Raw genomic sequence first — 24,278 nt, 5'->3', positions numbered from 1 at the left:
CATTCAAGCACTCCATGAAGTGCAGTTGGCAGGAGATCTGATAATTTGAAAATGCCACGAAACATTAAATGCATGTGTTTGCATGCAGGCGTGTTCAGGATGGAAATGAGGTATGCACAGTGGAAAAATGCACGTGGGGCTGTGACAGTAGCCAGGCACAGGGCCGTACATCAGCTCCAGCTGTTCGGCTGAGGGCTCACATTAGTGGACACGTAACCTAAAACCATTTACTCTGGATCTCATCACACACTTACAGCTCTGTTTGCAGGCTGGGGTCGGCTCACTCTCAAATTTATGATGGTTTTCGCAAATAATTACTGAATTACCAATGAGGGGGATTTTAGGGGAAAACCAAAGAGGAGGAACTCAATTTATCATCGCTTTGCTGGATTTGAATTCTGCTTTGTCAGGGTGCACATAAAATATGAACCAATGCAAACCGCAATGTAGAGCTGCCCTAGCAACCACATCGAATGAAAATCATCTGTCATGATCTGGCTTGTTTTTCTTGTGTGTTTTGTGTGATTATTTGTGGCATTTGAGCAGTTTTAGGTGTATATTGAGTTTTAGTTTGTATGAATGTACAATGATGGTTTCTAAGCATTATTTTGTTGCCAGGTTTTGAGTTTCACTGTAGATTTCTACACTGGTGTGGTTTTCCCCGTGGGAGCATTGTTCTGGTCTCTCCTCCATGTGTGCAACCATCTGGTGTGTCTTGGCTGTAATCACGATGCACCTGTTTCTGTCTTAGTCATTATTAGTCACACGACATTAGTGCCAAGTCTTTCCTGTCTGTCATTGTTATTTTGTTTTTGTTGTTTGTCGGTTCAGCAGTGTTTGCGATATGTCCTGCTCTCACATTGCCAGCGACAGTAAGTCACACCAAAACAAAGATCCACATCACGCTCATAAACCACGTCATGTCAGAACTTCACATCAGCCACACGATCCCCACAACACCTAGCCTCTTCTGCAAGCTTAAAGCTTCCAATAAGTCAAGTCACCTCTTCACGCCAATGACTGCTGTCTCCACACTTTGCCCCAGTCCACAGTAATTCATGGTGTCACTTGACGCCCAAGATTCCCATCATGTCAAATTCTCCATCTCAAGCTAAGTGCAGTCTTCACATCCCGCCACATCAAGTCAAAGCCTTGATGCCACATCATAACCCTAACCCTAACCGGTCCTACGCAAAGCCGGTCCTAATCTCTCCAGGGCCCAAGGCAAAATTCTACTAAAGGGGTCTCCTATCTAACTTAAAAGGTGTATATAGTTTCTCTTTATTGTTTGTCTGAAGAAGGGCCTAGGCCCTGAACGTCACATACTTGGTGGTAATAAAGAGTGTTCTTGCAGCAATAACTGGTGTGTGGACAGTTTCTGCTGTTGATCATTTGGTCAATTCGGCCCAGCACCCAGTGTTTTTTTGGTTTGGATGTGTGTACATTTGGACGCTTTTTACACCATGACACTGACATCGTCATTGGCTTCATGTTCACCGCTTATTGGGTCACAAACTCTGCTTGAATATTGCAGTTTATGGCTGGAAGAAGGCAAAAGACAACTGTGCAAACTAGACTGTATTTCCATTTACTGCAGTTTGCAAACTGTAACACGATGATCTCAGGCAGCAATGCTGGAAGAACCTCTCTGAAATCTGTTGGTCCACAGTGGCAATGGATTATATGCAGTAGTTTGCCACTTAACAGTGGTCAAGTGGCAAACTACTGCAGGCACAGATGATGAGTAATGAACTACCTGGTTATATAGATATATTTTTAATTTGTTTGGCAACTTATACTGTAAAGCAACTTATATATGAAAAAATAGTGCAATGTCATCTGTGGCCACAAGATAGCACTGTCTACAAGCGTGACAAGCTGTTTCTGTATACTGATGTGAATGTGGTACTGTCTGATCCGCACTCTGGAGCAGAAGGTGGTGGTAATGCACCATTAAGCTGGATGGCAACCACAGTAACCTTAATTAGCCCATGAGCTTTTACTCAGTAACGCGGTGCAGTGTATTATAAATAAATAATATGCAGATTCAATTAATTTTGCTTCCTGTTGCAAGAATCTGTTGCACCAGATTTAAAAAAAATACATACGACTTATAGAGTGATATGATTCATATGTTTTTTGTTCCCTGTTCATGTTGCATTGTTGGACAAATGTGACTCATTAAGCTGTGTCATGCCATGACTGAATGAGCAAAAGGATTAGTTACATATTTAAATATTGTATCCATTGGCAAATCCATCAGCCTCCCGTGGATTTAGGGCTCTGATGGACAGATGACATCACATTTCTGACGAGAGAGAGAGAGAGAGAGAGAGAGAGAGAGAGAGAGAGAGAGAGAGAGAGAGAGAGAGAGAGAGAGAGAGAGAGAGAGAGAGTTATTGCAGCAGAATTCACACCCTGCACCGGAGCTTTGGCCAATCAGAAGCCCAGTCTGAAAGATTGGACAGCTACAGGATATAAACGTATGGGTATTGTAAAAGCAGGACAGAACAGTAAACAAACATGCAGGCAGCAGGGAAGCTCTCTGCCTATGTCCGCTCAAAGTTTTGAGCTTGCTCCAAACTTTGTGACGAACTGTGACATAAGCTAACAAGGAACTCATTTTGCAGATGGGAAAAGGACTTTTGTTGAACAAAAATTAACACAAACTGATAGTATCAGCTTCTCATACTTTTCCTTTATCAGTCATGGTGTTACTGGGGCTATAGTCATATAGTCTGGAAAATACAGTAGTTCCAGGTATGTACTCAATGGCCAGAATTTACATCAGGCTGGAAAAACTCTGAACTTTATGTAAATTTGATGGCATAGACGTTCGATAAAGCCTGCATATATCTCAGCTGGTAAAACCTCTGGCTTGTTCCCTCCTTCTCTCTGTCACTCATGATGTGAAAAGATTCTACAATATACTTGTTCTCATTCAAACAGTTGCCAGAACTCACTCACTTGTTCTCTCCAAATGTTATCAAGATACAGTATGTGAGATTGTCTGGAGTTATTGGTAGAAAAGCCTTACAGTTGTACATTAAAGGACGTGAACAATAAGTCCTGGAATTGCATCGGCATTGTCAACAAGCTTTAACGTGTTCTTAATCTTACGAGTATTTTTGTCAGATTTCCCAAAAACTGGTTCATAACTATTTCAGATACAGTTGTGGTCAAAGGTTTACATACACTTAGCATGAGCATTAATGTCACGGTAATTTTGGGCTTTTAATGATGTTCTTGTCCTGTTCTTTTGTCAGGATGGATTGACTGTACGACAAACATGATTGATGACTTCAAAAAACAAGAAGTGGGTGCACAAATCTGAATTTATTTTGGATTTTCTAAAAATCACATAGGGTCAAAATTATCCATGCTGGCTCAAATATAAACAATCACCTAAATCTTTAATAATGGTGCTGAAGGTTCTACAATGTCTGTTAATGTGTCAAGACCAAGGCCTATTAACTCCTCATTAGTGATCATGATTGATTACAACTGTTAGTTTCTCTTTGCCAGCATGAAAAGGATGACGTGTTTGACAGCATTCATTAGACTGACCAATGCTAAGAATGATGAGTGTTAAAATATCCAGCCAGAATTACACCAGAAGCCTGTTGATTCTTACTTAAATCATCTGATTGAGGTACGGCTTGCTAAGGGACATTTAACCAAATATTAGTGGGGGTGTATGCGTATATTTGTGCCTGTATGTATAATTATGACCCTGTGTATTTCAGACGATCCAAAATAAATTCAAACTTGTGCACCCAATTCTTGTTTTTAAAGTGACTAATGCTGCATGATGTACAATCATTCCACACTGACAAAAGAACATTTCAAGGACATTAACGGCCCAAAATTACCATGACATTCACACCCATGGTGAGTGTATGTAAACTTCAAACCACAACTGTATATTTCTAACAATCCCAACAGAAAAACCAACCTCCTTTGTGACTGTGGTAAAATAGCAGTGAGGATTATGTGAAATAACAGTGTTTGGGTGTTTGTGCTGATCCACTCCTACCCTGTCCAAAGCGTCCAGTCTTGTGGACTTCAAGAGCTCTGCGGAATCCCAACATTCTGCAGACCACATCGCCGTCTTTTTTATCCCAGACGTCATCGCACACCGTCCCCCAGCGGCGTTCATGGAAAACTTCGACTCGCCCCTCATGAGGACCTGAGCCGTTCACCAGCCGGACAAGGGTGTCCTCCACTGAAACACACAAATATGCAAGAGGAGAACATCTCTTTGCATTAACGTTTTTACAGCCAAGCAGTTAGCTTCGATGGTCTTAGATGAAGCCCTACTGGAAGAAGAAAGAGTTGCAGTTCCTTGACTGGCCACTTGAGGCTTGCTCCACAAACAAGTAAGTTCCCATTCAACTCCATGTTAAAATGTCCAAGTTTAGAGTAGAAATAAACATGTTCATAGCGTGCTCCAAATACTGATTTTGGGCTGGATAGACAGGTTCCTCCTCTATGACAACTGCACCTCTAATCTTGGTTCGGGTGTTATGACTGGCGGCTTGTGTGCGGATATTAAAAAGTGTGACCCACTTATTTCCTCAGTAATTTGGGATTAGCTGGACATGCATACACAAAACTAAATACCATGAAGATTTCTCTTGAAGGAAACACTGGAGCACAGACTTCTTAGATGAGCCACAATTAACCGTGCAACAACCCATATTATTACAGATATTTGTACGAAAATGCTCAGAAAGGACAAACGCCACCATCCCGAGGTCATGCACACACATCATAAAAAGTGATTTTTTATTATGTAAAGGAACACATCCTAATGCTTCGTGATGTTGTTTTGAAGTCACACTGAACAGATTATTTTCACTGTCTGTTTGAGTTTAACAAATCCCTTTAAATCAAACCAAAATGAAAATTCAGAAAACACGCTGCTTTCAGCATGCTGTAATACAACCCCCTTCCCCAGAAACAACCTTTTGATTTCAGCAAAAAAAAAAAACAATAAAATAACTTTTTCTACCTTATTCCTTTCCTGCATCACTTCAGAAAACTACTGTGGTGACTCAGCTTTGCAATTAAAGTTCAGTTAGATTTTTTCTGACCATCCTCTGGACCATTAAGACATGGTCTGACAACAGATGAAAAACTTCATTCAATGGACCATCATCACACACATCTGTAAGCTTTTATGCAGTCAACTTATTAGGAAGTTTTAAAAAAGCAGAGGAGCAAAAGAAAGAAAAGATGAAAACAAGAAAGGGCATGATGACGAGATAATAACAGCAAATAAAGTGACAGTTTCAGACTTTAGCTGGAATGTTGATGCTTACGATGAGCATGAGTAAGTAGGTAAAACCCTTCGGCTGCTCCCTTGTTTTTCCACTTCCAAAGTGGATCTGCATGGTGATTTGGCACAAGTTTTATGTCGCATGTCTTTGCTGATGCAACTCCACATTACATGGAGAAATGTGGCAGGGGAGGAGTTTGAACCGGGAACCATCTGCACTGGCACCAAGTGCACTTACCACTTACATCAGTAAGCTTAAAAAACAACAACAACAACAACAACAAAAAACAAACAAACAAAAACAAAACTTTGGGGAAAAAACAAAACAAAACCCAAATCTCAAACACAACAGAAAAGAACTGATGTCAAAAGATAATACAAACTGCACTCTAAGAAATAAAATGTAGAATTTAATTGATAAAGTTTAGGTAACTTTTTCCGCATAACTTTTTCAATTAAATGCAAAACAGTATTGGGATTTAAATAATAATATTTAATTTGATTTCATTAATTTCAACTACAATATTGTGGTGCATGTGTGCGTGAAGCACACATCAAATCAAATCAAATCAATTTTATTTATATAGCACCAAATCACAACAAACAGTTGCCCCAAGGCGCTTTATATTGTAAGGCAAGGCCATACAATAATTACGGAAAAACCCCAACGGTCAAAATGACCCCCTGTGAGCAAGCACTTGGCGACAGTGGGAAGGAAAAACTCCCTTTTAACAGGAAGAAACCTCCAGCAGAACCAGGCTCAGGGAGGGGCAGTCTTCTGCTGGGACTGGTTGGGGCTGAGGGAGAGAACCAGGAAAAAGACATGCTGTGGAGGGGAGCAGAGATCAATCACTAATGATTAAATGCAGAGTGGTGCATACAGAGCAAAAAGAGAAAGAAACACTCAGTGCATCATGGGAACCCCACAGCAGTCTAAGTCTATAGCAGCATAACTAAGGGATGGTTCAGGGTCACCTGATCCAGCCCTAACTATAAGCTTTAGCAAAAAGGAAAGTTTTAAGCCTAATCTTAAAAGTAGAGAGGGTGTCTGTCTCCCTGATCTGAATTGGTAGCTGGTTCCAGAGGAGAGGAGCCTGAAAGCTGAAGGCTCTGCCTCCCATTCCACTCTTACAAACCCTAGGAACTACAAGTAAGCCTGCAGTCTGAGAGCGAAGCGCTCTATTGGGGTGATATGGTACTATGAGGTCCCTAAGATAAGATGGGACCTGATTATTCAAAACCTTATAAGTAAGAAGAAGAATTTTAAATTCTATTCTAGAATTAACAGGAAGCCAATGAAGAGAGGTCAATATGGGTGAGATATGCTCTCTCCTTCTAGTCCCTGTCAGTACTCTAGCTGCAGCATTTTGAATTAACTGAAGGCTTTTCAGGGAACTTTTAGGACAACCTGATAATAATGAATTGCAATAGTCCAGCCTAGAGGAAATAAATGCATGAATTAGTTTTTCAGCATCACTCTGAGACAAGACCTTTCTAATTTTAGAGATATTGCGCAAATGCAAAAAAGCAGTCCTACATATTTGTTTAATATGCGCATTGAATGACATATCCTGATCAAAAATGACTCCAAGATTTCTCACAGTATTACTAGAGGTCAGGGTAATGCCATCCAGAGTAAGGATCTGGTTAGACACTATGTTTCTAAGATTTGTGGGGCCAAGTACAATAACTTCAGTTTTATCTGAGTTTAAAAGCAGGAAATTAGAGGTCATCCATGTCTTTATGTCTGTAAGACAATCCTGCAGTTTAGCTAATTGGTGTGTGTCCTCTGGCTTCATGGATAGATAAAGCTGAGTATCATCTGCGTAACAATGAAAATTTAAGCAATGCTGTCTAATAATACTGCCTAAGGGAAGCATGTATCAATCAATCAATCAATCAATCAATTTTTTTATATAGCGCCAAATCACAACAAACAGTTGCCCCAAGGCGCTTTATATTGTAAGGCAAGGCCATACAATAATTATGTAAAACCCCAATGGTCAAAACGACCCCCTGTGAGCAAGCACTTGGCTACAGTGAGAAGGAAAAACTCCCTTTTAACAGGAAGAAACCTCCAGCAGAACCAGGCTCAGGGAGGGGCAGTCTTCTGCTGGGACTGGTTGGGGCTGAGGGAGAGAACCAGGAAAAAGACATGCTGTGGAGGAGAGCAGAGATCGATCACTAATGATTAAATGCAGAGTGGTGCATACAGAGCAAAAAGAGAAAGAAACAGTGCATCATGGGAACCCCTCAGCAGTCTACGTCTATAGCAGCATAACTAAGGGATGGTTCAGGGTCACCTGATCCAGCCCTAACTATAAGCTTTAGCAAAAAGGAAAGTTTTAAGCCTAATCTTAAAAGTAGAGAGGGTGTCTGTCTCCCTGATCTGAATTGGGAGCTGGTTCCACAGGAGAGGAGCCTGAAAGCTGAAGGCTCTGCCTCCCATTCTACTCTTACAAACCCTAGGAACTACAAGTAAGCCTGCAGTCTGAGAGCGAAGCGCTCTATTGGGGTGATATGGTACTACGAGGTCCCTAAGATAAGATGGGACCTGATTATTCAAAACCTTATAACTAAGAAGAAGAATTTTAAATTCTATTCTAGAATTAACAGGAAGCCAATGAAGAGAGGCCAATATGGGTGAGATATGCTCTCTCCTTCTAGTCCCTGTCAGTACTCTAGCTGCAGCATTTTGAATTAACTGAAGGCTTTTTAGGGAACTTTTAGGACAACCTGATAATAATGAATTACAATAGTCCAGCCTAGAGGAAATAAATGCATGAATTAGTTTTTCAGCATCACTCTGAGACAAGACCTTTCTGATTTTAGAGATATTGCGTAAATGCAAAAAGCAGTCCTACATATTTGTTTAATATGCGCTTTGAATGACATATCCTGATCAAAAATGACTCCAAGATTTCTCACAGTATTACTAGAGGTCAGGGTAATGCCATCCAGAGTAAGGATCTGGTTAGACACCATGTTTCTAAGATTTGTGGGGCCAAGTACAATAACTTCAGTTTTATCTGAGTTTAAAAGCAGGTAATTAGAGGTCATCCATGTCTTTATGTCTGTAAGACAATCCTGCAGTTTAGCTAATTGGTGTGTGTCCTCTGGCTTCATGGATAGATAAAGCGGGGTATCATCTGCGTAACAATGAAAATTTAAGCAATACCGTCTAATAATACTGCCTAAGGGGAGCATGTATAAAGTGAATAAAATTGGTCCTAGCACAGAACCTTGTGGAACTCCATAATTAACTTTAGTCTGTGAAGAAGATTCCCCATTTACATGAACAAATTGTAATCTATTAGACAAATATGATTCAAACCACCGCAGCGCAGTGCCTTTAATACCTATGGCATGCTCTAATCTTTGTAATAAAATTTTATGGTCAACAGTATCAAAAGCAGCACTGAGGTCTAACAGAACAAGCACAGAGATGAGTCCACTGTCCGAGGCCATAAGAAGATCATTTGTAACCTTCACTAATGCTGTTTCTGTACTATGATGAATTCTAAAACCTGACTGAAACTCTTCAAATAGACCATTCCTCTGCAGATGATCAGTTAGCTGTTTTACAACTACCCTTTCAAGAATTTTTGAGAGAAAAGGAAGGTTGGAGATTGGCCTATAATTAGCTAAGATAGCTGGGTCAAGTGATGGCTTTTTAAGTAATGGTTTAATTACTGCCACCTTAAAAGCCTGTGGTACATAGCCAACTAACAAAGATAGATTGATCATATTTAAGATCGAAGCATTAAATAATGGTAGGGCTTCCTTGAGCAGCCTGGTAGGAATGGGGTCTAATAGACATGTTGATGGTTTGGATGAAGTAACTAATGAAAATAACTCAGACAGAACAATCGTAGAGAAAGAGTCTAACCAAATACCGGCATCACTGAAAGCAGCCAAAGAGAACAATATGTCTTTGGGATGGTTATGAGTAATTTTTTCTCTAATAGTTAAAATTTTATTAGCAAAGAAAGTCATGAAGTCATTACTAGTTAAAGTTAAAGGAATACTTGGCTCAATAGAGCTCTGACTCTTTGTCAGCCTGGCTACAGTGTTGAAAAGACACATCAATCAATCAATCAATCAATCAATCAATCAATCAATCAATCAATCAATCAATCAATCAATCAATTTTATTTATATAGCGCCAAATCACAACAAACAGTTGCCCCAAGGCACTTTATATTGTAAGGCAAGGCCATACAATAATTACGTAAAAACCCCAACAGTCAAAACGACCCCCTGTGAGCAAGCACTTGGCGACAGTGGGAAGGAAAAACTCCCTTTTAACAGGAAGAAACCTCCAGCAGAACCAGGCTCAGGGAGGGGCAGTCTTCTGCTGGGACTGGTTGGGGCTGAAAGAGAGAACCAGGAAAAAGACATGCTGTGGAGGGGAGCAGAGATCAATCACTAATGATTAAATGCAGAGTGGTGCATACAGAGCGAAAAGAGAAAGAAACACTCAGTGCATCATGGGAACCCCCCAGCAGTCTAAGTCTATAGCAGCATAACTAGGGGATGGTTCATGCGCACACTGTGCACTCGCGCACACATGTGTGTGAGAAAAACAGCGCTCCATCCAGATGTTCGATCGGGCAGTCTGCAGCGCCTTTTATGGCTGTCTGACAGCAGTCTGTATCATCCACCTGCTGTCTACATGCACTTTGGATGCCATCGTTCAGGTGTGGACGAGGCAGTCTGTCTGCGTTCTGACAGAGCTGGCCATGCCTCTTTTCCTCCAGACTGCGTCGGATTATGGCAATATTTGTCGTGTCAGGCATGGTTCTGTCAACTTCTTGCCATGTGTGATAGAGGCTTAAAGGAAACATTAGTTGAACACATGTAACTTGAAAATTCCAAACCTCCCATAATATATATACACACACTGGGACAATACTTGAAATCAGATCTGCAACAGTTAGGAGGTGGAAGGTGACATAATTTTTGCAATTTTGTCTTTGTGCACCAATATGGTGGAGTTGAAGTGAAACAATCACAGTATGCTTGTAGTTTAGTCTGTGAGCTTTAATTCAAGGGGTTTCATAAAAAAAAAAAAAAAAAAATACTGCATTAACTATGTGCTTCCATTTTCAGGATGAAGACATACAGACAACTCTCTAGGAAGTACAGGCCTTTGTTGCTGTGATTAGAGAAACTGCAGAGTGCAAGTTTGGTCTTTTGCACCACCAGCCACAGCTTCATGGTGGAGTTGAGCTGAGATGATGTTTCACACAAGAAAGCAGATCAAATCTAGGCTTGTGTTTGTGCCTTCCGGAAAACTGCAGCTCAGTTTTTTTTTTAAATCAAAATTCTCCACCATGATGTGACAGATGACTGGTGATGCAACAGAAAAAAGTTACTCTGCATTCTTTTTCCATTTACAGCCACAGAAGCTTCCTTCAGAGTTGTCATTGGAATCAGAGTGTCTGAGTTTGCAATGGCCCTATAGATTCAGACTAAGGTCCAGGCTTTCAGTGACTTCCTGGACTCAGTCATCAGAAATGTATCTTCATGTGGTGAAAGTGTTGAACTTGTGGACAAATTTGATCTCAGCAGTTTCTGGGTCTGAGAGACACCTGGGAAGATCTTACGGAGTTATGAAGTCACTGGACAGAAGTGTTTGATGATGTCGATATCTTTACAGGAGCACAAAAAGGTTCAAGTCTTTAGGGTCTTGGCTGTGGGACTTGGAGGATAACCCATGAGCTAAAGTGATGACTGGAAGCTTTTGGAACTTGGTCTCTTTGGAGGATCTTTGTGTACAACACATTTAAAAAACAAAAATATTAACTGCTGCCTTGTTTGGACTGTTCTCTCGATTCCCTCTTATTAAAGAAAAAACATTTCTCATCTTCTGGTTACCTCACAAAAATCCTTCAGAACAAGTCACATTAATATGTCAATGTTGAGTTTATTAATTAAAAGTAGTGTAAGACAGGGTGTCAAAGTCCATCCTCACATCCACAACATGGCAACTGGGCAACAGATCAGGTAGGGTACAGTAGCCATGAAGGCCCAACAGGAACTTTAAAAATGAGACGGCTAACAGGGCTCTGGTGAAAAAAGAAGTTCTCAACGGCAAATCAGGCAGAAGAGGTGATGGCTTTGTCACTCAATGGCTGTGAAGACAGATGAAGGCTGCGGCGGGTCATCAGACCCCGATTCTTTGGGATTTTGTAGCCATTGGACCAAGTTGAGGATCTGTCAAGGAATGTGTGTTTGTCGGTATGCAATGAGATTCCCATGTTAAACAATTCCACGCATATGCATCACTCGGGGACCATACGACGGCACAGATTTTTTCATTAATCCCCCATCTTCTTTTAAACTATGCCACAACACAGGAACAAAGAAGCACAGACATGACAAGAAGATGTCAGTGGGTTTGTTTCAGATTTCAGATATGATTGCACCAGTCAGAAGATGTTTCTTTCCCAGTCATAATTACACGAGTTCACAAACTTTATCCAACGTATGTGGGAACAGAATAACACCAACAAAACCTCATGTGGAAATGTCAAATCTCTGCTACTGTGATCTGACTTTTTGCACCCCTTGTGAAAATGCTGGTCCAGTTCTTGAAGGTGTTGATCCAGGTTGTCCTCCGTCTGCCTCAGGATTTGTTTCCTGCTGCCCTGACTTCAAGCACACTGTCTTGAGTGTTATTAGTTCTTGAAATGTGTCAAAAACATCAGTTTTCTGTGTTTAATGGTCTTCAAAGGTATTAGTTTTGTGACAGTATTTTCGATGACGAAATTGTTGGATTGCTTTTCAGTGAATAATATCTCGAGGTTTCTTCTGTGTATCCACATCTCAAATGCTGCCAGCAACTTATTTTTCATCAGCTGCTTTTCCAGTCCGTCAATAGGACAAACTGACTCTGTGATGGATGTAGTACAACTGGAGTGTTGTGTGCTGCCTTGGTTCCTGCTTGGTCCTGCCTTCTCCCTCTCTGTGTGTTTCCAGGTGGCATGCCGTGGAGCTGATTGTCCCACCTGATGCTCATCACCAACAGTCGTATTTAAAGCCTGGTTCTACACTTCCATCTTTGCCAGAAACTCAGTTTTCCCTACATGGTATTTGGCTGCTCTGCAATTCATTATAGAGCAGTTTCATTCCTATGCAGCCTTTTTGAAGCTTTTACGCTTTTGGGCGCTCCGACGACGGCTTTTGTGCTTAGTGCTTTCCCACACAACTACTCACCTGTGCCTTGCTCCTCCACAGTGATCCTGCTCTTCACCAGGTCCGTAGGCGTCCACCTGGCTCCGGTCTCCAACATCAACTCCTTCCTCGCTCCCTGGCTTGGGTTTCAAACCACGTCATCCATTCTGGACTCTGGTTCTGCATGTCTGGTTCTGGTTCCACCGGGCTGTGGCTCCCTGTTTCAACATCGGCCCAGTCTGTGTCTTCAAGCTCTAGCCCTCCTTTACATTCATAATTCAAGCTGTAAATTCATTTCTCGTTATCTTTTACTTAATATATGACAAAGATGAAATATTTACACACAAAGGAAACAGAGTTTTTGTAGCTAGCTACCAGCCTGTGACGTCACCATGCTAACGTCCGCAAAATAAGTTTAGAGGTGTTATTAGGTTCCAAAAACAATCAATCAATCAATCAATCAATTTTATTTATATAGCGCCAAATCACAACAAACAGTTGCCCCAAGGCGCTTTATATTGTAAGGCAAGGCCATACAATAACTACGTAAAAACCCCAACGGTCAAAACGACCCCCTGTGAGCATCATGGGAACCCCCCAGCAGTCTAAGTCTATAGCAGCATAACTAAGGGATGGTTCAGGGTCACCTGATCCAGCCCTAACTATAAGCTTTAGCAAAAAGGAAAGTTTTAAGCCTAATCTTAAAAGTAGAGAGGGTGTCTGTCTCCCTGATCTGAATTGGGAGCTGGTTCCACAGGAGAGGAGCTTGAAAGCTGAAGGCTCTGCCTCCCATTCTACTCTTACAAACCCTAGGAACTACAAGTAAGCCTGCAGTCTGAGAGCGAAGCGCTCTATTGGGGTGATATGGTACTATGAGGTCCCTAAGATAAGATGGGACCTGATTATTCAAAACCTTATAAGTAAGAAGAAGAATTTTAAATTCTATTCTAGAGTTAACAGGAAGCCAATGAAGAAGCATATGCTTATATTTAGATATTTATATACTTATTTATTTGCCCTTTGCACACTAGTTTTAAGCTGACCATCTTTTTAGTGGTTTTAAGGTTGTGAGTCCTTGGTGGTGTTTGTTAACTTGTTTTGTGTATGTTCTTTGTTAGTATTTTTAGTGTTTTTTTATTGTTGTTGTTGTGTTGACTAACATGGACGCCTTTTTTCTGTTTTCTGTTTGCTGCAAGCCAAATCTACCTACGGGTACAAATAAAGTTACCTGAACCTGAACCTGAACCTGAACCTGAAGAGAGGCCAATATGGGTGAGATATGCTCTCTCCTTCTAGTCCCTGTCAGTACTCTAGCTGCAGCATTTTGAATTAACTGAAGGCTTTTCAGGGAACTTTTAGGACAACCTGATAATAATGAATTACAATAGTCCAGTCTAGAGGAAATAAATACATGAATTAGTTTTTCAGCATCACGCTGAGACAAGACCTTTCTAATTTTAGAGATATTGCGTAAATGCAAAAAAGCAGTCCTACATATTTGTTTAATATGCGCATTGAATGACATATCCTGATCAAAAATGACTCCAAGATTTCTCACAGTATTACTAGAGGTCAGGGTAATGCCATCCAGAGTAAGGATCTGGTTAGACACCATGTTTCTAAGATTTGTGGGGCCAAGTACAATAACTTCAGTTTTATCTGAGTTTAAAAGCAGGAAATTAGAGGTCATCCATGTCTTTATGTCTGTAAGACAATCCTGCAGTTTATCTAATTGGTGTGTGTCCTCTGGCTTCATGGATAGATAAAGCTGGGTATCATCTGCGTAACAATGTGCCTTTAATACCTATGGCATGCTCTAATCTCTGCAATAAAATTTTATGGTCAACAATATCAAAAGCAGCACTGAGGTCTAACAGAACAAGCACAGAGATGAGTCCACTGTCTGAGGCCATAAGAAGATCATTTGTAACCTTCACTAATGCTGTTTCTGTACTACGATGAATTCTAAAACCTGACTGAAACTCTTCAAATAGACCATTCCTCTGCAGATGATCAGTTAGCTGTTTTACAACTACCCTTTCAAGAATTTTTGAGCGAAAAGGAAGGTTGGAGATTGGCCTATAATTAGCTAAGATAGCTGGGTCAAGTGATGGCTTTTTAAGTAATGGTTTAATTACTGCCACCTTAAAAGCCTGTGGTACATAGCCAACTAATAAAGATAGATTGATCATATTTAAGATCGAAGCATTAAATAATGGTAGGGCTTCCTTGAGCAGCCTGGTAGGAATGGGGTCTAATAGACATGTTGATGGTTTGGATGAAGTAACTAATGAAAATAACTCAGACAGAACAATCTGAGAGAAAGAGTCTAACCAAATACAGGAATCACTGAAAGCAGCCAAAGATAACGATACGTCTTTGGGATGGTTATGAGTAATTTTTTCTCTAATAGTTAAAATTTTATTAGCAAAGAAAGTCATGAAGTCATTACTAGTTAAAGTTAAAGGAATACTCGGCTCAATAGAGCTCTGACTCTTTGTCAGCCTGGCTACAGTGCTGAAAAGAAACCTGTGGTTGTTCTTATTTTCTTCAATTAGTGATGAGTAGTAAGATGTCCTAGCTTTACGGAGGGCTTTTTTATAGAGCAACAGACTCTTTTTCCAGGCTAAGTGAAGATCTTCTAAATTAGTGAGACGCCATTTCCTCTCCAACTTACGGGTTATCTGCTTTAAGCTACGAGTTTGTGAGTTATACCACAGAGTCAGGCACTTCTGATTTAAAGCTCTCTTTTTCAGAGGAGCTACAGCATCCAAAGTTGTCTTCAATGAGGATGTAAAACTACTGACGAGATACTCTATCTCACTTACAGAGTTTAGGTAGCTACTCTGCACTGTGTTGGTATATGGCATTAGAGAACATAAAGAAGGAATCATATCCTTAAACCTAGTTACACTGCTTTCTGAAAGACGTCTAGTGTAATGAAACTTATTCCCCACTGCTGGGTAGTCCATCAGAGTAAATGTAAATGTTATTAAGAAATGATCAGACAGAAGGGAGTTTTCAGGGAATACTGTTAAGTCTTCAATTTCCATACCATAAGTCAGAACAAGATCTAAGATATGATTAAAGTGGTGGGTGGACTCATTTACATTTTGAACAAAGCCAGTTGAGTCTAATGTGTTGACTCATTTAAACTAACATATTCATCCTGCTGTAACCAGGTTTCTGTAAGGCAGAATAAATCAATATGTTGATCAATTATTATATCATTTACTAACAGGGACTTAGAAGAGAGAGACCTAATGTTTAATAGACCACATTTAACTGTTTTAGCCTGTGGTGCAGTTGAAGGTGCTATATTATTTTTTCTTTTTGAATTTTTATGCTTAAATAGATTTTTGCTGGTTATTGGTGGTCTGGGAGCAGGCACCGTCTCTATGGGGATGGGGTATTGAGGGGATGGCAGGGGGAGAGAAGCTGCAGAGAGGTGTGTAAGACTACAACTCTGCTTCCTGGTCCCAACCCTGGATAGTCACGGTTTGGAGGATTTAAGAAAATTGGCCAGATTTGTAGAAATGAGAGCTGCTCCATCCAAAGTGGGATGGATGCCGTCTCTCCTAACAAGACCAGGTTTTTTCCAGAAGGTTTGCCAATTATCTATGAAGCCCACCTCATTTTTTGGAAACCACTCGGACAGCCAGCAATTCAAGGAGAACATGTGGCTAAACATGTCACTCCCGGTCCGGTTGGGGAGGGGCCCAGAGAAAACTACAGAGTCCGACATTGTTTTTGCAAAGTTACACACGATTCAATGTTAATTTTAGTGACCTCCGATTGGCGTAACCGGGTGTCATTACTGCCGATGTGAATTACAATCTTACTAAATTTACGCTTAGCCTTAGCCAGCAGTTTCAAATTTCCTTCAATGTCCATTTACTTTAATGGACTACCCAGCAGTGGGGAATTTGTTTCATTACAGTAGAAGTCTTTCGGAAAGCGCTGTAACTAGGTTTAAGGATATGATTCCTTCTTTGTTATGTTCTCCAATGCCATATACCAACACAGTGCAGAGTAGCTACCTAAACTCTGTGAGTGAGATAGATTATCTCGTCAATAGTTTTACATCCTCATTGAGCACAACTTTGGATGCTGTAGCTCCTCTGAAAAAGAGAGCCTTAAATCAGAAGTGCCTGACTCCGTGGTATAACTCACAAACTCACAGCTTAAAGCAGATAACCCGCAAGTTAGAGGAAATGGCGTCTCACTAATTTAGAAGATCTTCACTTAGCCTGGAAAAAGAGTCTGTTGCTCTATAAAAAAGCCCTCTGTAAAGCTAGGACATCTTACTACTCATCACTAATTGAAGAAAATAAGAACAACCCCAGGTTTCTTTTCAGCACTGTAGCCAGGCTGACAAAGAGTCAGAGCTCTATTGAGCCGAGTATTCCTTTAACTTTAACTAGTAATGACTTCATGACTTTCTTTGCTAATAAAATGTTAACTATTAGAGACAAAATTACTCATAACCATCCCAAAGACATATCGTTATCTTTGGCTGCTTTCAGTAATGCTGGTATTTGGTTAGACTCTTTCTCTCTGATTGTTCTGTCTGAGTTATTTTCATTAGTTACTTCCTCCAAACCATTAACATGTCTATTAGACCCCATTCCTACCAGGCTGCTCAAGGAAGCCCTACCATAAATTAATGCTTCAATCTTAAATATGATCAATCTATCTTTATTAGTTGGCTATGTACCACAGGCTTTTAAGATGGCAGTAATTAAACCATTACTTAAAAAGCCATCACTTGACCCAGCTATCTTAGCTAATTATAGGCCAATCTCCAACCTTCCTTTTCTCTCAAAAATTCTTGAAATCTTATCTAATAGATTACAATTTGTTCATGTAAATGGGGAGTCTTCTTCACAGACTAAGTTCAATTATGGAGTTCCTCAAGGTTCTGTGCTAGTACCAATTTTATTCACTTTATACATGCTTCCCTTAGGCAGTATTATTAGAAAGCATTGCTCAAATTTTCATTGTTATGCAGATGATACCCAGCTTTATCTATCCATGAAGCCAGAGGACACACACCAATTAGCTAAACTGCAGGATTGTTTTACAGACATAAAGACATGGATGACCTCTAATTTCCTGCTTTTAAATTCAGATAAAACTGAAGTTATTGTACTTGGCCCCACAAATCTTAGAAACATGGTGTCTAACCAGATCCTTACTCTGGATGGCATTACCCTGACCTCTAGTAATACTGTGAGAAATCTTGGAGTCATTTTTGATCAGGATATGTCCTTCAATGCGCATATTAAGCAAATATGTAGGACTGCTTTTTTACATTTGCGCAATATCTCTAAAATTAGAAAGGTCTTGTCTCAGAGTGATGCTGAAAAACTAATTAATGCATTTATTTCCTCTAGGCTGGACTATTGTAATTCATTATTATCAGGTTGTCCTAAAAGTTCCCTGAAAAGCCTTCAGTTAATTCAAAATGCTGCAGCTAGAGTACTGACGGGGACTAGAAGGAGAGAGCATATCTCACCCATATTGGCCTCTCTTCATTGGCTTCCTGTTAATTCCAGAATAGAATTTAAAATTCTTCTTCTTACTTATAAGGTTTTGAATAATCAGGTCCCATCTTATCTTTGGGACCTCTTAGTACCATATCACCCCAATAGAGCGCTTCGCTCTCAGACTGCAGGCTTACTTGTAGTTCCTAGGGTTTGTAAGAGTAGAATGGGAGGCAGAGCCTTCAGCTTTCAGGCTCCTCCCCTCTGGAACCAGCTACCAATTCGATCAGTGAGACAGACACACTCTCTACTTTTAAGATTAGGCTTAAAACTTTCCTTTTTGCTAAAGCTTATAGTTAGGGCTGGATCAGGTGACCCTGAACCATCCCTTAATTATGCTGCTATAGACTTAGACTGCTGGGGGGTTCCCATGATGCACTGAGTGTTTCTTTCTCTTTTTGCTCTGTATGCACCACTCTGCATTTAATCATTAGTGATTGATCTCTGCTCTCTTCCACAGCATGTCTTTTTCCTGATTCTCTCCCCTCAGCCCCAACCAGTCCCAGCAGAAGACTGCCCCTCCCTGAGCCTGGTTCTGCTGGAGGTTTCTTCCTGTTAAAAGGGAGTTTTTCCTTCCCACTGTCGCCAAGTGCTTGCTCACAGGGGGTCGTTTTGACCGTTGGGGTTTTTCTGTAATTATTGTATGGCTTTTGCCTTGAAATATAAAGCGCCTTGGGGCAACTGTTGTGATTTGGCGCTGTATGAATAAAATTGATTTGATTTGATTATTGTGATGGGAGCATGAGCTAATAGATTCATTTACTTGATTTTGTTTGCTGCCACATTTAGTTTAAGTCTCAAACTAAATCCAGTATTAGAACAGCCAACATAAACTTTGCATAGCCATTGTGCACGTGTGTGTGTGTGTTGGAGCTCTCCTTTCTCTTGAAAATTGTGTACAATCATGTTGAAATTGTTTAATCTGCCTCATTATAACAGTTTTTGTTTTGCTAAATGCTGTTTTTTAATGTGTGTGTGTGTGTGTGTGTGTGTGTGTGTGTGTGTGAGAGAGAGAGAGAGTGCGAGTGAGTGTCTACTATGTGTTTTCCTAACAAGATACTTGTTCTGAATTTAGTGCCACTCGGTATGAAGTTACATCTTTACAATATCACATCATGCATAAATCATCAGGGGCTCAATTTTTTCATCCTACATTTTTTATACATTACATGCTCAATTTTTTTTTATTCACACATAACTAGCATGGATAATTAACAGAAGACCCACAGTTAGTCATCCAAGTATGAAATAGCTTTCGTTTTACATTTGTGATCGGTGAGGATAATCCTCCGCACAGTGACTGAGTCAAAACGTATGTTTCATGACAGGAATCCTTCAGAAACAGGCAGAACGTCTGTTAAACTGAAAGCAAAGCGGTCGTGTCAAATGAGAACCAGATACATAAAATGCACAGCAGTTGGTAGGTCTGGAATCTTGAGTCCACTCGAGTAGACCACCCCAGTACAAAGAAACATTTTTATCCATCAGATCCAGAAGACTGTGGATTTTGACAAAAGCATATCTGCCACACAGATACACTCATTTCTGATCCTGATTGCTGTAATCTGTCCTCGATTACTGACATTTGAACCTGATCTCCAACTTTGATCCTCAGTGCTGACCTTTGAGCCTGATCACTAAAGATTTGAGCCCAACCTTTCATCACATTCCTGACCACTAATGCTGAACACTAAGCTTAGATCATGATTGTTTTGATCCTGCAATTAAAACAAAAACAAAAAGAAGTGAGTTAGGATAAAACGTCAGCACTGAGGATCAAAGTCAGGATCTGCCCTTTGATCCTGATCTGCAACAAAATTTAATGGGTCCTTTTGTGGCTCATTCTCCAAACCTTCACCAAGTTTATGTAGTTAAAGTTGGTATCCCTCCTCTCCTCCTGCCTGTGGCTTTTGTTACAAATCTTGCATGCCACATTTCTCCACCCACTCCACCCTGCCTACACTCTCTTCTTCACCTCTCTACCACACTCTACATTACTTTGGATAGTTGACCCCAGGTGTTTAAACCCATCTACCTTCACCGCCTCTACTCCCCTCCTTGCAACAGCACTATTCCACTGGGCTCCGCCTCATTCGAACAGATGAACTTCATCTTGATCTTATGGATTTTCATTCACATTCTCTCCAGAGCATATCTCCACCTCTCCAGGCTAATCTCTCCAAAACATTACAGCAAAACATTACAACAATCACAACCTGCAACCTCTGTTCCACTATTAGTTAGAGGAGGCAAAAGAAGAGCCTGTGCAACCTGACAAACATTAATTCTGAAGGCCATCCTTTAGTATACATCTATGTTTGATAAATGATTCAAAACTGTACCAAATTAAGTATACTATAATAATCACTGAAAGAGATGAGTTTTATACTTATTATATTCCATTTTTTTGTGATTTTCTTTTTTTTTTGCAAAGAAAAATGCAATTCTAAGCACATTAAGTTGGGTAACTATTTGTTTAAGGCTTTTCTGGAGTATAAAATCACTTCTTTTGGGTTTATTTTCACTCGTAAGACCTGGGAACACTCTCTGGCAGATGTTTCTGTGCTGCTGTGATGTACAACAGCTGCATATGTCTTTCCTTAACGTGGAACGGCACAAACTCGACAATGATGGGACATTTATTCAAGTAATGAACCAATAAAAGCACCATGTGTAGGTCACAGCAACATCATCTTTTCCTTGAAAACAAATGTTCTACACAACTTTGTTTCGCATTTTCAGGAAACTCAATTGTAACAATTTGCATTAAATCACTTTTATGCCTCATCTTGCAAACCATGAATGTTGACATTAATGGTTTAATTATCCACTTTGCAGGAGTCAGGACTGTTCTGCTTCAAGGCAACAACTGACATATAAGAAATTGTACAATTTCAAGAATACTAAGAATTAGGAGTGTGTATGAAGCAGAAGAGTGATGGCGCGGCAGTACTTCTCCTATTCCCAAAACTATGCAGCAGCTATACTCATGTAATTGACTTACTATTCAGACTGCAGAGGGGAAATGAGAGCACGAGGTAAACACACATGCTGTATTCTGGACGGTTTTTCAGTGTTAAGACGTGCCCCGACTGAGACATTGTTGACAAAGTCCTGGAGACAAAGACCAGACACATTATTAAAACAGGATATTAGTCTCATCAGACCATCATAAATTGTAGCTGTGTACCATTTAACTCTAAATTAGACAGTCAAGCACTTTGTACTCAGTAGGCCATCATAACTTAATATCTACCATAACATTGTATGATCATAACTGTGGCAGATATGTACTTGATCAGAATCCCAGCATCGGAAAAAAACTGATTCATTCCCAAGAATGATTAGGACTAGGAATAGTGTCAAATGTCAAAAACAATGGGGCATCTTGCTTCAGTCTTCCACCATCAATCCAAATGCCTTCTTCACCTGAAAGTAAAGTAGTTTAGGGAGCCAATGTTACATTTCTCAGAAAATCGTTAAGGCCACCTCATGCCAAGAGAGTTTTTTAGCTCTCGATCCTTTGGTGAATATGTTAAAGCAGCCTTGATTTTCTTGAGGAGGGAAGAAAGTACAGCATTGTAACTGGGTGGCAGATTATGTCTGATTCCATCACTCTGGTTAATGGAGGGCCACATGATTGATACGTCTGCTGCATTGGGCATGCAACAACACCAAAGCACAACACTGGCCAAACTACGACATTTGGTAACTGCCCTGCTTGTCTGATTCAAAGTCATTCCAGTTATACCCAAGGATCCTCCAAAGAGACCTGTTGGTTTCATCAGCCTGTGACCTCCAACACTCACTGGATTGGTTAGTAGCCAAGTGTGAAGCTGCTGGGATGAGGATCAGCACCTTTAAATCTGAGGCCATGGTTCTCAGCAGGAAGCCGATGGATTGCCTACTCAGGGTAGGGAATGTGGTCTTGCCCCAAACAAAGGAGTTCAAGTACCTTGGGGTCTTGTTCATGAGTGAGGGGACAATGGAGTGTAAGATTGGCTAGAGAATCAGCGCAGCAGGGTCGGTGTTGCATTCGCTCTACCATACTGTTGTGATGAAAAGGGAGCTGAGCCAAAAAGCGAAGCTCTCGATTTACTAGTCAGTCTTTGTTCCTAGTTTCACCTATGGTCATGAAGAACTAGATTGTAGGTACAAGCGGCTGAAACGGGTTTCCTTAGGAGGGTGGCTGGTGTCTCCCTTAGAGATAGGGTGAGAAGCTCGGCCATCCATGAGGAGTTCAGAGTAGAGCCGCTGCTCTTTCCTGTTGAAAGGAGACAGCTGAGGCAGTTCGGGCATCTGGTAAGGATGCCTCCTGGGCATCTCCCTATGGAGGTGTTCCAGGCACATCCAGCTGGGAGGAGGCCTTGGGATCACCCAGGACTAGGTGGAGAGATTATATCTCCACACTGGCCTGGGAACGCCTCGGTATCCCCTAGTCAGAGGTGGATAATGTGGCCCAGGAAAGTGATGTTTGGGTTCCCCTGATGGAGCTGGTCCTCCTGCGACCTGGTCCCCGATAAATCAAATCAAATCAATTTTATTTATATAACGCCAAATCACAACAACAGTTGCCCCAAAGCGCTTTATATTGTAAGGCAAAAGCCATACAATAATTACAGAAAAACCCCAACGGTCAAAATGACCCCCTATGAGCAAGCACTTGGCGACAGTGGGAAGGAAAAACTCCCTTTTAACAGGAAGAAACCTCCAGCAGAACCAGGCTCAGGGAGGGGCAGTCTTCTGCTGGGACTGGTTGGGGCTGAGGGGAGAGAATCAGGAAAAAGACATGCTGTGGAAGGGAGCAGAGATCAATCACTAATGATTAGATGCAGAGTGGTGCATACAGAGCAAAAAGAGAAAGAAACACTCAGTGCATCATGGGAACCCCCCAGCAGTCTAAGTCTATAGCAGCATAACTAAAGGATGGTTCAGGGTCACCTGATCCAGCCCTAACTATAAGCTTTAGCAAAAAGGAAAGTTTTAAGCCTAATCTTAAAAGTAGAGAGGGTGTCTGTCTCCCTGATCTGAATTGGGAGCTGGTTCCAGAGGAGAGGAGCCTGAAAGCTGAAGGCTCTGCCTCCCATTCTACTCTTACAAGCCCTAGGAACTACAAGTAAGCCTGCAGTCTGAGAGCGAAGCGCTCTATTGGGGTGATATGGTACTATGAGGTCCCTAAGATAAGATGGGACCTGATTATTCAAAACCTTATTGTTATGTTTCGGACGCGGGCGGAGAACCGACCCAGCGTTTGAAGGACCCAGCATAAAATAAGCAGAGCACGGTTCAAAAGATAACAGAATTTAATAAACATAACAATGTAGTGATAAACAACCAAAAATGTCCGCGGTCTGGTGAGGTGAAAACACGGTGCGCTCTCAACAGTGCAAATGGTCCGGAGCCACAGCAGTTCGGACCCAGGGACCCTGCCGACACCCCCCAGGTGGCCGCAACAAACCGAGTCTGTGAAGAAAGAAAACATGAGGTGAGTCCAACTCCACACAGAGAGACACAACTCAAAGGTGCACGCAATCAGCAAACACTTCCCGGCTTAAAGCTATACATCAGCTTCTCACCCTGCAGGCACGGAACAACTCAGTTCAAATCTCCACTGCAGCAGAAGCTGATTAGACAATTAGCATAATGTGACAGCTCAATAACACAAGGTGTGAGGGACACCAAATCCACTGTCATTACTTCATAAAAGTCACCAAAACCCAATTACTTCAGGAAGTGTGCTGAAGAGCGTGAGACCTCACCCAATCCTCCTTCACAGACTGTGGCGTCAAACCTGGAGCGGTCTCTGCGTCCGTGATGGTGAGATTGTTCTCCTGACGTCGATCTCACACGTCTGCTCACAAGGTCGAGTCTCTGGCAATCACACACTGTGCATTCAAGGTTTAAATGCAGCAATCTCTGATTAAGACAAAATACACCACAGCTGTGAGTCCTGATGACCTGCACGTGATAACAAGCCTCAGTCGTTCAGGGTGAGGTCCTGATGCTCAGCCACTCAGTCCTGAATGCATACCACCTGGTGGGAGAAACAGAAAACAAAAACCAAGCCAGCCAAACACCCCAGCCCACAACAGTACCCCACCCTCACGGGAAGCCTCCCGGCGACCACGCGGACTTGGGCCAGAAAAAACAAAGCCCCCCTCCAGGGACCATGGCTGGAATGTTGGCTGGGAACAAAAACACCTCCTGCAGCTTCAGTTTCGGCTCCTTGTGCTGACGATCCAGCTGGGAAAGGCCCGTCTCCAGGAGCTGTG

General features: G+C 41.3%; 1 protein-coding gene across 1 annotated transcript in view; it reads right to left on the bottom strand.

The window, feature by feature from the left end:
- Window positions 1-24,278, bottom strand: part of scara5 (scavenger receptor class A, member 5 (putative)) — a 200,071-nt gene that overhangs the window by 16,584 nt on the left and 159,209 nt on the right. The window contains exon 11 of the mRNA XM_034162423.1: window positions 4,037-4,225. Coding sequence (XP_034018314.1) covers window positions 4,037-4,225 — 189 coding nt within the window. The remainder of the gene's footprint in view (window positions 1-4,036; window positions 4,226-24,278) is intronic.

Source organism: Thalassophryne amazonica, chromosome 21 (genome assembly GCF_902500255.1).
Source record: "Thalassophryne amazonica chromosome 21, fThaAma1.1, whole genome shotgun sequence".
NCBI lineage: Eukaryota > Metazoa > Chordata > Actinopteri > Batrachoidiformes > Batrachoididae > Thalassophryne > Thalassophryne amazonica.
This window is presented reverse-complemented; position numbering and strand designations above follow the sequence as displayed.